An 18,850-nucleotide genomic window follows, 5' to 3' on the forward strand; every position below is an offset into this window, starting at 1 on the left:
AATGCAGAGAAGTAGCCGGGTAGATTTTTTGTTTGTTTGTTTGTTTGTTTTAGAAACAGTAAGATATAGGACAGAGAATTTTCTAGTTAAATGGAAAATTCAAGAAGCCAGAAAGCACCGGAATAACACCTGACTTACCAATATTTCCCATCCTTATTGCTAAAATTGCATATTTTGTTTTTGGTCTAGTCATCCCAACTTTGCTTACTATTCAACCTTCATCCAGAGATGCTGAATAATTGTCCACTCCTCATGTAACACCAAGGACCTGACCATCTAAGAAGAGGAAATTGAAGTCTTCACACCAGTTTCCTAAACAAAGCCTAACCTGAGAAACTCTTTGAGTAGACTTTTAGGATCACCAAGGAATAGAGACTGAGAGACTGATACCACCCCAGTTACCAACAAAGACACAGATCCTGGCAGGAGCTGAGGCTTTCTAATCTCACTGCTGACTGGCCTCCACTTTGTAAGGTTTCTGGGAGCAGGAGACACCAAGATTTTTGATTATTTTCCTCACATCATTAGATTTCACAGCATGTCTCCCTTCCCTCACTCCTACCAAAGGTCACTCACCAGAGAACACATTTTCCAAATTAAAATTCCCTTATCTGCAGTATTTTCTGTTAGCATTTCTTTATTACCAGCAGCCTGAGTCTCTCGTTTCTACCGCCCCCACCCGCACCTCCCTCCACCCTTCTCTCTCTTCCATCTTCAGCACTGACTATTGATTTCCATGAGAGGAATCTGCCCAGCTGTTGAGTAAGAGGAACACTGACACCCCAAGCACCCTGCCCAACATAAAGACAGTACCATATTTCACATTTGCTGTACAAGGTTTATGTAAACCTTGTTTTCCTTCTCTTTTTCCTCCTTTTCTTACATCCCTGTTTAGCACAACTGTTGTCATTCATGCCACACCTAACTTGGAAGTAATATCCTTAATATGACATGTATTCCATACATAACCTATATCTAGGGATAGGGATATTATTCCTTTGTATCTCCCAACATCTCCTACTACAGTGCTTAATGAATACTTGTTGGTTTGTTGTGTCTGCATACGTGTGTAATCCAGAAGACTACGTATAAGTAGTCATTAAATCTATGTATTTTAAGAAGTATATGTTAAGCTATTTACATATAGATGCATTATTCAACTCTACATTTTCAAGGCCCCACTAGAAAACTCAAATTTAGTGAGAGAGGTGGGAAGAGTTCAGGGAGGATGGGGAGGAATAAGAATTTTTAAGTGGGGAAATAATTTCCTCATGCAACATCAACCACTACGAAATGAATCCAGACAAGATTCTAGATTTTATGTAGTCATCTAAGGTCGATTTGAATTGCCCTCAAACTCTGGCAAGGGAACTAGTTGCAATTACCTTGAGGTCCCTCCCAGTCCTATTTTTCAATGAGGCTTCAAGGTAGTTTATATTAAGATCATTTGGAACAGGAAACATTTCTCCTATTTAGGCATATTGATAACTCAGATCTAAATATGAAGCCTAGATTTACCTAGCCAACCCAAGAGTTACTGCAAAGAGCCCTGAGGTTTGCTTGGGGCTTTCTGAAGTATAAATCAATTTTAAAACAAATGAAAAGTGGGGAGGGGGGCGCAGAGAAATGCAGCTCATAGACTCTTTCTTTAGACAATGCTTTGTTTAAGCCTAACTGGTTAGCTTCAGTGTTTGTTCCTCCGGGATCCATATTGACTAAGCTAAATGGAAGGGCAGCAGTGCTCAAGGGCACTGTGGTGTTCAAAAGAAGAGAAAGAGAAAGAGAAATAACTTCTGCATCTCAAGTACCAAGGAGAAACACAAACAGCACTCATCTGAGCCTTTCCAGCCTAACCTGAGCTTTTGCCACCCTCAAGAACCATGCTATTCACTTTTGGGGGCTGCGGTAAGCCAAACCATAAGCCTTCAGAAGTTGACTGTGCCACTGTAAATTACTTTGGTCATTAGCCTGGTACTGCTTCTATCATCCATATTCAATTGGAGAACATAGATGCAAAATCAGCTCTTTTATGAGGAATTCCCTAGTCTCTTTGTCTTTGGCTCCAAGTAATGATGAAAATGGACTAGGTTGCTTAGAAGATAAGGCAGTAGTGCCTAAGTCCAAAACTTCCATCTGATTTTAGATAAATGACTGGAAGCTATAAAGGAAGGTCAAATACCTAGAAAAGCAAGAGATTCTGTGGTTTGGGAATGACAGAAGGAGAAGCAGAGAGAGGAAAGGGAATGGTGATTCAGATCCTCATTGTTCCTCAGCCACTTCAACATCTAATGTCCTGACACAGACAAGAATAGTAGTGTTGGTACTGCCATGTTAAATTTGATATAAATTTAAAAAAAAAACCCACAAGCAACATAAAGTAGATTTAGTTTCATATTCAATCTTCTTTTCCTGTCCCTCTTTGTTTATGGAAGTGATCATTTTTTGGTGACTTATCAAGTTCATAATGAAAATTTTTTTTAAAATTCAATATCCTGAGCCTCTAATTCATATACTGATTTCCCCTCTCCCCCGCTGAAAATCAACCTTTTAATATTTGCTTCTGTTTTAAGTGGTGTTTTGTTTTTAGCATAGATGATACTTATGTCTAGTCCTTCCTCATGATCTTTGCAATGACATTTCTACAGCTGCAATGCCTACCTTATAGCCTAAGTTCAATACAATAGGACCTCAGGATAACATTAGCACAATGATAACTCTAATGATAGGCTTTTTATTTTACAGTTGGAGGCACCCAGGTGGAAGAGGAAAGGGGTACACGATTTCACCAGAGAGTATAGTGGAAACCGTGGTTACAGATGAGGTCTGCAAAACGGGCTGAAGTTTAGGCCACTGAAAAGTACAGTCTTACTACAAAGTACACTGGGTCTGCTCTATTTCACTTTTACAGTTTGAGGGTGTTTTTTTAAATGAAAAAAAAATAGAGACAATCTTCAATATTTCCATTTGGTCATGACTTCCAAATGAAAGGGGCATCATTTTCCCACTGTACATGTTACTCAAGGGTACATTTCCAAATGCAGATAAGAACAGGTCTAATATACTTAATAATAAAAGTTATTAGATCTGAGATTATACCAGACCTTACTCCATTTTGACCCATCATTTACAAGCATATTCCTTTTAACTGGGTCTACTTGAATGAATATTGAAGTCTATTTTGGGGAAGGCTTTTGCTTTCTTCTGTAGATCATAAGCATATAAAGAAGATTAATCAGTACCATTTGAGGAAGAACATAGTCAATAAAGATTTCTTCCTGGCAGATAATGAGAATCACCTGATTGAAACCTTGTCTCTCTTTTTGTTAATGCCCATGTCACCGCAATGGTTACTATCATTCTTTACAGGTTGATATTGGATACGATGTAGGGAAATTCCCGATTGTTCAGAATGTTGCTGTGAGGTTAACAGCTAATAGAAAATGGCAGAAGTACATTCTAACTCTTCAGTTGCCATGCTAGCTTTTCATAAAGTTTGAAATCGATATTAATATTTTAACTTCTCATTCACAAGATTTTCCTGGGTCTCAGCCATGCTTAATTAGCTGACATTTGGCTCCCCGTGTTCTGTTAAACAACTTGGATGCGGGTTTATTAACATTCCCAAAAGGAGAAGGAAGTTACCAGAATCTTTATCATCTTGAAAATAGAAGACTGTGTGCTCCTTCAGAAGAATCACATTTGAGATCAGCCAATTTTCCAACTACAGTAACACTCCTTTATGATGCTAGTGTTGGGGAACAGGGCCGACATCTGCCTAAACAAGCTAACTGTTAGAACCTTCTGCTACTCTGTGCACTTGCTATTTTTCATATTGTTATTTTACTATTTATCCTATGGTTGGCTAGAATCTGTATGCCATAGCAATAAACTACATAAGGAAGTTCAATGGCATAATCTGAAGGAATCTGGTGAAATTCCAATTTCTCATTCTTTTTTTATAAGATTCAGTGACATATGCTTACATTTTTGCTACAGGTTTCTTAAAAAATTTTTTTCTTGTCTTTTATTTGCTTAAAAGTCCAGAGATACTCTTCAAAACCATCAACATATGACTACTAAGGGCTTTTTGTTTTGTTCCTAGGCAAATGAACCTATTTCCAAATGCTCTGTCTTTAAGCAGACACAATGCTTAGGTAATTAAAGTGTTCTCAATCATATTTCTCTATGTTCTAGCATCCCTGAAAATATTAGAAGGGTAGCAAACCTTGATTTGCCTTGGGCTACCCCTGTGAATTTTCCTTACTGAAAGCGCCTACCTTCTGCCTTTTTAGATATATAATTACATATTATAGATATAATATTAAATCTATCTATCTATCTATCTATCATCTATCCTAGAAATGGAAAACAGACCAACAAGTTGTTAAATATATTCAGCCCTATCCTTCATGTAATTAAAAACTTGAAGAATATGTAAAAAAAAAATGAATTCTTCCTTTTTAAAGAAGTATAATTTTGTTGGGGGGGGGAATGGAGAAGAAGGAGATTACTAAAGCTTCAGGAGGATGATACCATTTATTCTATCTTTTCTAGGTCCAACTAAGAATATGGAATTTTTTTTATCATCTTAGCACTCCAATTTCATTTTAGCAAATGGTCTTCCACTTAGTTCCTCATTCTGTAGCAAATAATCTAAGGGTGATTGGTTTCACAATTACCTAGTGAATGACAATTAACAACTTAATTATGTACAGACAAAAAATCAGAAAAAAAAATATGATACAGCTCTATGTAGGAAACTATCCAATAAAAATACTGTACAGTTGAAGATACCAAATCTGGCTTAGGTCCCTTTTTACAACAAACTCTCCACAGCCCATAATACTATAACAATTAATGTCTTATTTTCAGGGTCAATAATAACAAACTGGAACTTTGAAAATTAATATGCAACGTCTAAAACTATATTTGTATTAAGCTATTGCATGTACAATTATGTTTGTATGTATGTGTACGTATGTGTATATGCCTATGTATATATGATATATGCATATATCCACATATATGACACAATAAATGTCAACCTAAGCAGAGAAATAGGAATTAAAAAATATGACCAGTTATTGACCCTTTTTGGTGGGTAGGGGAGTTGTCTTAGTAAATAAAGTATTGATCTTTCCCATTTGGGATTTTGACTCAATTCCACTCTCTGCTCCTAAGTGAAATGAATTCAGTGTTCTTGGCTTATTCTTAGCAAACAGTAATCCATATAACAAAAAAATAATCAGTTTATCTCAGCCAATTTGGTCTTTATTTTATGAGAAGAGGTTCACATGAAACTTCCATGGGGACCAAAATAAATCATATCATAAAAAGTATAATTTCATACTATGGGTCCCCAAACAGTTCTATCTCCCATCATTTAATAAGAACTGCATTATTCTCATATTTTCCTGGAACTTTTATTTAAATAAAAAAGATTTTTTATTTTAATAAAATTGGATTATTTTCTCATTTGTTTTGTTCGGCTTTCCTCCCACCTTGAGAACCCAGTTTTTGGTGAGTATGTATCCATTAAGAAATGGAAAAGTAGTTACAAGGGCAATTAAGATGGTCTTCTACAATTCTCTATTATGATTTATTAGCAAAAGTCTAGAGATGTCATAGTGGCCAAGAAGAGTGAAACTTGGATTCATAAGAAACACATTGGTTTTTGTATGGCACAACTTTTTTTTAATGAACGATTTAAGCATTTTTTCAATGAGTTAAACAAAACTTAAAAAAAAATCTTGCAAATTACCCAAAATGATCTTCAAAATTTTTATACAAAGGAAATAAGCAATACCAATTACTCGAGACACAAAGATGCCAAAACCCTTGCAAGATATTGAACCACTTTCACTGAGAAATTCATGAATAATGTGCAAGTAGGAAAAAAAAACCTTAACAAGGCAGTATATAGTAGCTATGTAGTAAAATACATCTATCATCTCCATTCAAAACAGAAGCAGTAGCATCAGTATAAGGAGGACATTAGTTAGTCTAGGGGAAACCTGCTTCCATCTGGTGAACACATGGACAAAATTTAGAATTTTCCAGCTTGAAAAAATTCTGGTTGAAGAATTGTTAGAGTTTATCAATCAGGGTGGGAAAAATATTCTGGAAACTTGTTTGTGATTTGGAACAGGTTAATATTTTTAATAGAAATTTCGGAGTGGACTGGAAACCATTTGTTAAAAATGTTATTTTAATATAAAGCTAGTAAGTAAGTACTCTTTTATTTGTACCATCTTTCCAGATAATTACCAGGTAATTCATTGGTAAACTGTTTTACAAGTTTGTATTCCTATCCAGAGCATTCACTAAAAAAATTCAAGTCAGGACAATGCTGATGACAACACTTCAGATGCTAATTAAATTTTAAATGGACATGTTTCTATGTAGATTTAAGATGATACAAAAGACAAGTTACAGTTTAGTCTGCTTACTGAAAAAGGTGATAATTATTTATTAATCCTGTTTTTATTTTATATCTACTGTAGTCTAGGTATAGGAGTTTAGACAAATTATAGTATACTCACTTATTATGATTTGTGAAGAAATATGCCAATACTTTGAAATAAGACTTGCATCTCTCTATTTTAAAAACTAAAACCATATTAAGACTGACAAGCCTGTTTGGGGGCACAGTGTCTACACACAAAAAAAATAATGAAAACAAATGAAAACTCTTTATGCATTTTCCTAAACTTGAAAAGTTTTTTTGCCTGTGACCCAATTACATGACCAAAGAAATGTGTTTTTTCTACATAAGTTTGTTATATGTGAAGTTTCTTTTTATACAGACAAATAGTTTTACCCTCTGCCCTATTGGGCATAGTCTATAGTCATTCTCAGTGACATCAATGAGCATTTCTCTTTTACAATGAGAGAAGAAGATGTGCAGATGTTGAATAAAGTAGAATTCCATTGGATAGAAATTACATAGAAATAGATAACAGTCCAATAATTAGATTTTTATTATTCATTCAAGAAGCACTTATTAAGCATTTACTATGTGCAAGGAGTAATAAATATTTGTTGCACTTAATTGAAGGCACCGTGCTAATTATGGTTGAAAGTTATATCTTCTACTCTAACAAAGTCTTGTTCCTCCCTTTCCAATAATGATAATAATAATAATAATAACTACTGGACAATTAGTTTCACAAATAATTTTCACTGTATGCTAATAATAACAATTTTACCTAAGCAAGATAGTCATCAGTAAAACAAAGCATCTCTATTGATGGGATCTTTTAAGAGTATATTCTGTAATTAGCAAGAAATAAACTTTTTAGGTCATCTGAATTTAGATTTTGATACTTTAAAACTTACAGTAAAAACCACATCCCATTATGATTCTAAACAAAAATGATGAACTTCAGATTTGTTCTATCCTTTTTTTCTTTTTTTCTATCCTTTTTTTTTTAAGTTTACAAGCTTAAGGTAATTATGTTACTGAAATCTATCCCTTATGAAAATCAGGGTAGACAATATTAACCCTGAGCTAGAAAGGCTAAGAAACTACTTGCCAGTAATTATTGCTTGACTTTACATTTCCAATCAGCTGTTTGAGTAAAATTCTCTAACCAAAAGGCACCTATTCAGAGTGCATAATTTGCTAACATTTATTAAATTCTTATTTGTGTTTATAGGAAATCTTCCTCCCACAACCCTCCAAGAAAACTGTATTTTTCTACCAAGTCTCACATTATCAAAAGCAAGAGAATTGACATGGATGGACTCTATAACTTTACCTTCAGAAACTATTCAGAGGAATGAGTCCATCACTATGTTTTTCATTTAAAATCTTTTTGCTCAATTTTAACCATCAAAGAACTTAGCACACACTTAAGGCAGAGGCATGAGTACTGATCGTGGTGATGAAAGGCATGAAGGACAGAGACATAGGCATTGACTTTTGGGGGAGGGGAAAGATTATCACCTTACTCTCTTTATAACTAGTAGCTCGGTCATCTTAAAGCTCAGTGTGACTAGTAGGAGAAGCATCACAAATATCTGGAAAAAGAAAAGTTAAATTACATTACTGTCAAGTTCAGTTAGCTAGACATAATTTTGGAAGCACGGTTAAGCAAAATCTTCCCTGACATAGGTTTACCACTTGCCACACTAAAAGGTACCATGTTTATCATTTCATCAAAGAAGCAGTGATCAAGATGGGATGGACACCTAGGTACCACATCCATTCTTCATTTCAACTCTGTTGGTGCCAATGATGTTTAGACTGTTCCTGACCAACAATTCTAGGTCTGTGTTTTAGGTTTAAATAGTTTAAACCCAGCCTTTGCATGCTGAAGTGAGTTCTTTCCTATGCTAGATATTAAAGGCAAAACCAGTTGGAGGTTGAAGGGAGTGAATACCAAAGTGTATTTTTATTTAAATACTTTAATATACATCTTGGAATATGCATTCTGTGTTCTGTCTTTTCAATTGATTAATGAAAAAAAAATCTACCTGGTCATTTAGCCTTTTTTGGGGGGAAAGTGATGGTGTTTTTAATTCTTTTATACTTGAGGTTTTAAAGATATAGGATAAATTATTAGAAGTATATGTTTTAAGAGTGTTTTATATATATGTATATATATAAATATATATATATACATACATACATACATGTATATTTACAATGTATACTGACAACTCAGTGTACATAAGCCTTTCAGATTTATGAACTAGGGTTTGTTTCCTACCTCAGCCTGCTTTAAATGATAACTTTTTATCCTTTTTAGATCAATCAGAAATTATTAGGAGAATCTTTCACCTTGACTATGTTTTAGGGTTACCTACCCTGCAAATTATTGACTTCTGACCCGCAAAATATCTATTCAAAGAGCATAGGGTTTTGTGCCCACCCAATAATTTTGTGAAGCAAACTCAGTAAGTTCATTCTTCAGCTTTAACTAGGAAAAATTTGTCTAATGAGAAACAACCCCCTGATCTTCTATCTCATGCCCAAGATCAAATTGTATTGAATATCTTTTCCTGTTGATTGGAAGGATAGCAACAACAAATTCAGATCTAAGCACAAGCCCTTAACAACATTTGAAAACAATGGCAAAATTATTATATACACCTCCTAGAAATGCTACTCCTGACCCAAAGTTGACATAAGGTTCATTTCCTCTTTTCTCCTTATTAATAGGAGATATAATTGTAATAGCTTCATATGAGCCTTATCTTTGCTGACAGGTGTTTATGTTTATCAAAAGTCAGGTGAAATGAGACACTTTCCCAAGACTCTTCTATATGAAGGTCAAAATTCAAAATCTACAGATATGCAAAGTCACTACTTTATCAATTTTAATGTAAAATTTTTTTAAAAATAGCATTCTTTTGTTTCTATAATTAATCTTCAAAAGACTAACAGATGTACATTTTAATAGCTCCTAGGACAGTGCTCTAAACACATAGTAGGTGTTCAAAGTAGATATTTGATGATTGATTCAGTTTCATACACATAAAAGTATGCCTTTGTGCATGTGGAAACACATGTTTACATAATGACCTATTTGGAAAATAGCCATAATTTGGAAACTGTACCATTAAGAATATACAATAATGACAAAAGAAGTTGATGGGATGTATTTGTAAAAAATAGAGTATTGCTATAATAGTATTATCTATCAGATAAATTAAGGTGTATAGATCTTTAAGTAATAATTTGAATGCAGTTAGATTTTTTCAAAGGAGGACACCTTTCCTATGTTCTAGGACCATTTTTGAAATCAGTCAGAAATGCTGAAGACAGTCTATTAGCTATTATTTTCTGCTATGCCCATCATTGTTGTGTTTTGTTTTTATTATGCTTTTTAGGTATTCACCCTTCTTCCCCCAAAAAATAATTTTTGGATTTTAAAAAATATCACTGACAGCACACCATAGATGATTAACCTTCAATCACTTTAAAAGGTGGAGGGGCTTTTATTTGAGCATTATGATCTCTACGTAGGTGTAATTTATAATTTATTCTGCCTTTATTTTTATCAAGATGACTCATATTCATACAGAAACATACCTAGAAAAACCCAGAAGCATATTGGCAGGTATAGCACTAGTATGCTATCTTGCATTTTGATTGGTTAACTTTCAGTGTCTTTACTAGCACTCATACTTCTACATAGTCATAGCTATGTTTGGCACGGCAAATGCTGATTGGAGTAAACTTAACTATTTATCAAATGCTATTAAGGATAGTCTATCTGAATACCTTTTATTTGAATCTTCTAAAATAGCAATGATTTCAGAAGTTTACTGATCAAAATGTTACTTTCTTAGTTGCATTTAATTCTTTCAGTTGTATCTATGACTATATATATTTACACATATGTGTACATACATGATGTGAAAGGGAAAAGATGAAACATTTTTAAACCCAACAAAAGTAACTTCAAAGAGGTACTTTCTCCTCCATTCCTTCTTGTTAGATGGTCACTCTAAGCATTTCATGAAACTTTCCCAATCCCTTCTATATCATGAGATAAGGTGTAGATATAGCAGAATATTTATATTATGAAGTTATGTAAAATACAAATACTGTAATAAGCAGAAGAATACAGGCAAACAAGTGTGCCACAGATCATTCATGAATATTTTGTTCATTCCTGGATAAGTAGGTCTTTGAACTCTTTGGAAAACTTTTCTTTAAAAAAAAAAAAGCCATCCATCATTAGCAAAGATTGTGGCACAAAGTTATTGATGCTAATTTCTGCTGTCACTACATAACTTATCTCAAAGTAGTCACAAAAATTCCAAATTGCCAAATAGTTCTGGCTTCATCACTCCCCTCCCCTCAACCCCCACTCCCAACTGGATTCTAAAAGAAAACAACCAAGCTATTTGCATGGGGGGAGGGGAGGGAAATCCTGAAATATCCACCAAGTTGAGACTTCTAGTCTATTTTACTGTAATTTTAGATCATAAGGTTTTATGCTTTAGTAGACAGATATTTGTAACCAATATTGGAGGAAAGTTATATAAATGAACCATCTGTTTACAACTTTTTAGCTCTTTTGCTTCAGGTTCATCAGATTTTAGCATGAACAATCTGTTAAATGGTATTTTGAACTTCCAGTGGGGCATACTACTATTGCAGCCATTGATTTAAAATCATTAATGGCTTTGTGCATATTCTATCATTGTAATTAATAAAAAAAAACTTTCCAAAAAAAGAAGGTCCAAGTTAGACTCTATTCTTATTAAAGTATAGAAAGGAATAAAAATTATGTACTGTCATTTTACATATATATATATATATATATATATACACAATTTACATATTATAAAATCCATAGAACAGATATGGGTATCAACTTTCTATATAGCAAATTAGATATTTGGGATTTTTTTCTGCTTTCAGATTAATATATGTTTCAAGAACTGTTTCAGGTATGTGTTTCAGGAACTTTTTTTTGTTCAAGCAAAAATGTTTTGAAGCAGATTTCCTTAAAATAAAAAAAAGACACACACACAAAAAGGCTCTCACTGGCAAATAAACAACAACAAAAAACTTTCAAAGTTCTTAATAGTTTTGGGTTACATCTCATTACTGATGCAGCAACTGGCTAGCACTAACGTCATAAATCTTCGACAACTGGGAGACAAGCACAGAGAGATTCTCTTTTCCTGAATGGAAACCAGTTTCTAAAAAGAAAGGGGGAAAAAATCATGCCTGAGATTTTTGGCTAACACTAAAAGAGAAGGTGCTAGGTGATATTTTGAGTGTTAAGATCCTGGTGAAAACAAATATGTGGCTAAAAAATAAGTGAAATAAGCAACCATGTTGAGATACCTTAACAGCCTTCGTGGGTTTGGGTTTTGTTTTGTTTGTTTTTTTTTAAATTCACATGGTGGCATTCCTGATTTAATTACAAAAGAGGTCCAAAATCAAAAAGTTGCACCAAAGTAGTAGACTAAGTTTGAAGAAAACAACAACAACCTGAAATGGTGAGAGAGAGAGAGAGAGAGAGAGAGAGAGAGAGAGAGAGAGAGAGAGAAAGAAAGCATGTTACATCAGACACAGTACCTGATTTTTCACTGCACAACTTGTCAGCTAGATGGTTTGCCTCCTGGGCGACAAGTGAGAATATTTCATCTTCATATTTTTCTATTATAGTTTCACACTGTAAAAATATAATAAAAACACGTGTACACACATTATATACATATATGTATACACACACATACATACAAAGCTCCTTGTTAGAAAAGACTTGGTAAAATTTTCATTAGACAAGGCTATAAACCCATATTATCAGGATACTCTTCTTCCTCTCCTTTTTTTGGTGCTACCCTTTTCTGTCTAGTAGATCAATTGGGTTAGCACACTTTCAAGAATGTTAATTACACATTCCTATGATGGTATAACTATAGGGTTTGGAGAGAGAGAGGGAAGGGAGTTTATTTCTTATTATTTAATTTTGTTTCTCATCTTTAAATTGATAGCTCATTAAGGGAGCTGAAACTAGCCATTTATAATTATAATTTTTCTTTATAAAACTCACCATGCTTTAAAAAAGTAGCTTTTTGGTCAAAATGCTTCTTCAAATTTAACATAGTAATCCACTTTGTGGTTTTCTATAATGTGAAGACAATTATAATCCCTTACCAATCCAAACAAACACATCGTCAATTTCACTGTGAATACCCTGCTTGATAGTTACTTATGGAAGTTTCTTTCCACCCTGTTTTTTAAAAAAACTAACTGTAAATTTGCCACTGGGGAAGTGGGGAGAAGCCTGACATTTCATAACAGGGAGAGATGGGGCTCACACTTGCTTCATGTATTTGACTAGCCTGCAGTCTAACTGCAGCATATCTCTGAAGTCCAGAAGCACATTTTTTTTCTTTTGGTCTCCACTTCCAGGAACCAGGAATGTGCTTCACTAAAGTTTGCTATAATCTTACTCAAAATTTCCTTTTTACTGTTCGAAAAACCAAGAAATAATGGCATTTTGGGGAAATGATTTAAAAACTAATTATAAATAAGTTTATTTTATAAGGTAAAACATAAAACCATTCATTTCTATTCATATTCCCAGAGTACTTTTAGCACTGAAGTATTACCTTTACTTTTTAATTAAAATTAAGTCAAGGGTACCCGTAAGGCCTTCATTTCAGGGTTTCAGCAAATCTGAGAATTTTGCCAATGAGAGAACCAAATAAACATTTCAGTCTTGACTTCTCCATCACTTTGTTTCAACAGTGTTAAGGCCAGAGAAACATATTAATACATATTTTGCAAGGCACATTTTTGCAAACCAGAAAGGGTGGCATTCTCATAAAATAAACATTATTGGAAGAAGAAATTGGCATACAGCCAACTATAGTACTTAGACCTTTGTTTAACTGAATTCTATGCCAGAATATTTGAATTAATTCAGTAGAAATTTCTCTTCATTCTGAAAGGCCTTCGGTAAAATTAATGACACCCCATACTCCTCCACTCATAATTTGGCTAGAAATATTTGAAAATGACATTAGTATTAATTTCGATTTTAACTGAGAAAGAATAGGCCCTGATTTCTTATGTGAAAACATGTAAGGAGACTGTCTTGGCAACAACCAGTGCCTGGAATCATTCCTCCAAATGAATCAAACAATTTTGAGTACTTTCAGTTTTGGGGAAAGCAAAGTCCAAACTACTTAATTTGTGAATAATACTTTTAGTTAGCATACGACCTGAAATTCCCCTTGGGTTTCTCATAAAGCATGCTTCAAATTGAATTACTATATTACTTTGAAAAGGCAGTAGAATGACAAATTAAGTCAATGAGTGGCTCAATCTCTGGCATTTCTGCTCAGTGCTATTAGAAGCTCACTACCCTACCACGCTGCGAAGTGTCTTGAGATTCATCAGTAAAAAGCATGAACCAGCACTATTTCCATGGAAAGCCCAATCTGGACTTTTAAGAGGATCGCTTACCGCAAATTTCAAAGGTCTGTAAGCATCCGAATAAAAATAGAATCGTTTAAATTCTTTGTATATTTTGTCCCCTTTCCTTGGAGCAAATCTCTTGAACTTCCTTTCACCGTTTTCTGAATTGTCTTCAAGTTTGTAGTCATTCATTCTCTCACATACGGTCTCCAAAACTTCTGTTAAGAATGCCTCTGACTGGGCTAAGGGAATCTATCATTTAAAAAAAAGGCGGGGGAAGGATTTCTTAATTTTAATATTACTCAAGAGACCTTTGGAAGTCAGATTGCATGAGGAAACTGACATACATAAACTCCGCACACAACCATGCATTAATCTCTAAGTCTACTTAACTACTCACAAAAATTACATACATAATTTACAAGGTTAGCTCTTGCTTACGCATTTTGCTTAAAAAAAAAGAAAAAAAAAACCCTGCACACATTTGAAATCTCACAGAATTCTCTACATTCAATTTAAAAAACATTATATATATTTATATGTATATTCATACCTATTTATGTATATTATATGTACATAGCACACAACGAGAAGATTACAAAACTAAGCCCACAAATTCTAACTGATATTTTGTTTCTCTATGATGACAAGAGTTTTCTTGTTACAAATTCTTTGCTGTTTTAGCTTAAGCAGAGTTCCAAGAAGAACTCTAAGAAGACCTATAGTCTGAGCTCTCCCTCGGTCCTGCCTTGCAGCTAGCTAGCTGTTCATCAGTTCTGATGCAGCTGTTTAATCCTTCCCAGGAGGTTTTGCAAGAGGGGTTGGGGTTGCGGTTGGGGAGGGAGGGGGAGAAAGAAAAGAAAAATAATGGCTTACGCAATTTAACTTCTCCAAGGTTCTACTATTTCAGCTTTATTTTAGAACAGCTGGTCCATCTCTTTGTCCGTTCCTTTCCCTTCAGAATTCAGCAAGAATTCAGTAGAAACATTTAGACACTACCTACATACTTAGTGAGGGTCTCAACAGCTAGTGCTCTAAGGGTCAAAGAGCACCCCTCGCCCTTGGTAACCGGGACAAAAAAACTTCTCTCCAGTCTAGACAGGTCAAGGTGCACGATGCTCTGGTCCCTGTTGCTCCTTCCGGAAGGGGGCGTGAACTGAAGCCAAGTGCACAGTAAACAACAGTGCCACATCCTTCGGCCTTTAGAAGACTTTTTTTTTCCTCTCTCCACCCTCTGCTGATCAAAGTAGGAAGTTTTCATGACAACCATAGTGAAAGGGGCTGAATCACAAATGAACTCGATTTCTGCAATGTTGATATATCCAGTCTCTATTGTCTCTTTTCAGACACAGTATGAACCCTTCCGGTCTCAATGATTACATTACAGAAGCACTTTCACATGTGCTCCCCATTTACACAAAGGTTTCCTTGCTTCACCACCATCTGGCCACAAACCAGATAAATAAAAGCTCAAGAATTAAAATTGAAGCCAAGTTTTTGTTTGTGGTGTGCTTGTGTGTGTGTGTTTTTTAAAAACTAGATTCTATTATGATTCACACTCTAACCCCCATCCAACTCCATTCTCAATATGGAATCTACCCTTTAAAAATAAAAAGTGAAACTCGGGAAAAGAATGCAAAAAGCCAAACATTGCTGATGAACTATCCTCTGTTCCCCTTACATTCTTCGAGCACATATACGGAGAACTTGCAGTTCCCTCAAGTTTTGGAGCATGAGGTTTGGTTTTTTGGTTTAGAAGCATATTGTGGGTTTATGCATTAAATCTTGTTGATATTTAGTTTTAAAAATAAGAATCTGTCAGAAAACTTGGTTTATTCTCTGGAATATTAAACATTCTAAAAACTCATGTGAATTGTTTGGGGTGAAGAAAATAAGTACCAGTGTATAATACAAGTAGTTAAAGTAAGTGGTTTTAAAATAGATACTCCAACCACGAGGGATGCTTTAGTTTTATCTTTGGGGAAAAAATGTACACACAACAGGTAAAATGTTATGTATGTTAATTTCACTTTGGCATCAATAAATGGTATATTAAGGGCCTATTATGCACAAAACATATTAAGATAAAAATTATGCATAAATTTACAAATAAAATAGAATTTATAGGCAAAGTAGAAATATAGTTTAAATAATCATATTACAATAGCTAAGGATCAAAACATGGTATGTTTATCATTAGGAAGAAGCTATAAATGCAGAGCTGAATAGTTGAATTAGCTGACAAAGGGAGCCCATCAACAGAAGGATTTTCCTGGTGGATATATTTTAAGTATACTTAAGCATTCACTGTCTGGTTGTCAGCAAGACAGTATTTTATTTTTAAGTTCTGAAGGCAGATCCCATCCCTTTTTAAATCCAAATGCTTTTCAAAAAATCTCACGCCTTCTCTCTCTCCACCCCCCCTTTTTTCTCCTCTGTCTTCCTCTCCCTCTTTTCTCCCCCTCTCCTCCTCACATCCAATCAGAGAAGCCAACGCAGTAACTTTGGGAAAATATATAGGATGACATCACATGGCAGACAAGTATAAGACTTTTGAAAGAGATCTCCTAGAAACTTAGACATCAAATCAGAGTAGAACATTGCTAACCACTATAAACATTTTTTTTGCTGAACAGAAGTAGTATTTCCCCCTCCCAAACAAACTAACTTAAATACCTATTTGGTTATTAAACTGATGAACCTGGAAGGTTTTAAAAATTTGTGGAAAAGCACACATTCCAACAGTATACATGGAAGTCAGTCTAATTTGTTTTTAAAAGAGTTCTGTTTATCTGCTGTATGTGCACAATTATTTATCAAAGGACACCTCCCCTCACCCCCCATATAACTTATCCATTTTCCTTAGTTTTCAAACATGATACCTGGATCTTTAAATAAAATAGGATATTTCACGGCTTTTTTTAAAAAATACATTATCTTTAACAGGTTCCACTATGATATATTAACTGTAGCTTAATGGGAGAATTCTTAAAGCAGCAAACTGTCCGTGTATTCAGCTGGTGCAACAGAACGTCATAGAAATGATTCACAAAGGTCTTCCTGCCCAATTTTTCCTTAAGAGAAGTTACATAATTATTCACTGTTCAATGAAACTAAGAAAGAAAAAAAAAAACACCAGATAACTTCCTTTGGTTTGATCAATTGCATAAATAATTTCACTTCATATTGTCAATAGCATCGAGTTTGGAAATATAGGTAATGACGCCCATAGTCCATGTCTTTCAGCCCTGAGGAGATATACTTAGGGGAACTTTTATGATGGAGTTCAAAGAATTGTATTTTCCTGAACTGTCCTGAGTAAATTTAAACAATATTCACTGAATAATTGAGCCTCTTTTTTTTTTATTGAAAAGTGTTTTGATACTAAGAGAGTAATAAGTATTGGACAAGTGGAATAAGACTAAGTCTTTCTTTCTATACTGTGAAGATTTTGAATAGTACTTGTCAATAAAGCAACTCCTATTGTAATGTTACGGGGGACGTGGGCCTCCACCCTTAAAAGACCTTCTCTGAGACACTAACCTAATTAAAATATGAATGAAGAAGGCAGCCATCATTGTAATGGGAGAAAGCCATTTTACCCAGCACAACATTTTCTTATCTGCTGTTGCTTTTATGTAGGCACCTATGTATTACATGATCTAAATCCAAAATTGGGCTCTGGTCTAACATTCATTGCAATCATAGTATACCCAAGATGAACCTTAATCTTAAGTATTCTAACTTTTCAAGTGAAATCTCCAACTCTTGCTTAGTGTTCATGTATGTAAAATATAATTTGTGGTTTAAAAAATATAATTTTATATCTATTTACAGTCATTCTGCTGAGCCTGTCCAGGTCAAGTGGTAATCAAAATGAGAAGCATCCCTTGATCCCAACTTTACAATTGAGAGAAGTCTTGTCAACTTTCATCTATACTTTTAGCCTGCAGAAAACTACAACCAGTGAATTTATTACAGACCACTATGACAACACTTTAATAACAGGCAATTACAGGATGCTTCCCATGTTTGTTCATTACTATGTCTCTGTTAATCTTGTAGTAAATTTCTTGGTTGATAGCTATCACAAGCATCACCAGGAATACAATTATGTTCCAGGGCACAATAATAGGTGGGAACTGTCATTGTGGGAGACCTGTCTATTCCAGGCCCAATCTGCTAAGCTGAAATAGATTTCAACTCATTTTTAGACTTCCACATTTTCATCTTTGGGATAATGGGCTGCTGTTTGCACTATTTGGCTACACAGAACTGATCTGATACTATTGCCAAGAGTTAGTCAATGTAGAAATTTTAATTGCATTGAAGAAAATGTTGCATGCAGTTTAAACACTAGCTTTTCATCCTTAAAAACATTGAAATCATTTCTGATATTAGTTAGAAGTCAATATTTAGAAGGAAAAATTCAAAGCCCTCCTTTGCTCTAGGCTACAGCAGAAGAAACATGAATTCTGAAACTCTCACAAGGCTGATGAGATATATAATTAGCTATTATGTTAATTGAGTCTGCTATGAGTTTGTTGTATGAGATTTCTTCATATAATATGCAAATAGCATCTAAGGTTTAGTTTTATTAGGCAATATAATTAGAAATCTTCTAAAGGAGTGAATTTCAATGAGGAATAATGAAGGTTTGTAAAATTTCAGTTTACTGGGGAACAGAGAAATTGCAGTCCATCTGGACTTAATCAATAAAAGAGGTTTTAGGCAGCATATGTTTAGAGAGCAAAGCCAAACAGTGTACCAGATAGAGCAGAATTGCATCTTTTCATCATAGATGAAGGAAAATGAGTTTTTTTCACAAATGAAATTTTGGGGCAGGATTTCTGATTTTGGTGAAGTGACTCAACACAAATATCAGGTCAAGTTTATAAATATCACCCATCCCAAACCCAATAGGACTTGGGCAACTGTACAATGATTCGTTTC

General features: G+C 34.3%; 1 protein-coding gene across 1 annotated transcript in view; it reads right to left on the reverse strand.

Annotated features, from left to right (window-relative positions):
- Window positions 1-7,943: 7,943 nt before the first annotated feature.
- The window catches only part of CNPY1 (canopy FGF signaling regulator 1), a 49,729-nt gene continuing 38,822 nt past the window's right edge, over window positions 7,944-18,850 (reverse strand). The window contains exons 3-5 of the mRNA XM_027840969.1: window positions 13,946-14,149; window positions 12,047-12,143; window positions 7,944-8,022 (exon numbers count right to left, since the gene is read on the reverse strand). Coding sequence (XP_027696770.1) covers window positions 7,982-8,022; window positions 12,047-12,143; window positions 13,946-14,149 — 342 coding nt within the window. The 3' untranslated portion in view covers window positions 7,944-7,981. The remainder of the gene's footprint in view (window positions 8,023-12,046; window positions 12,144-13,945; window positions 14,150-18,850) is intronic.

This window comes from Vombatus ursinus, unplaced genomic scaffold, assembly GCF_900497805.2.
Source record: "Vombatus ursinus unplaced genomic scaffold, bare-nosed wombat genome assembly UNPS02014852.1, whole genome shotgun sequence".
NCBI lineage: Eukaryota > Metazoa > Chordata > Mammalia > Diprotodontia > Vombatidae > Vombatus > Vombatus ursinus.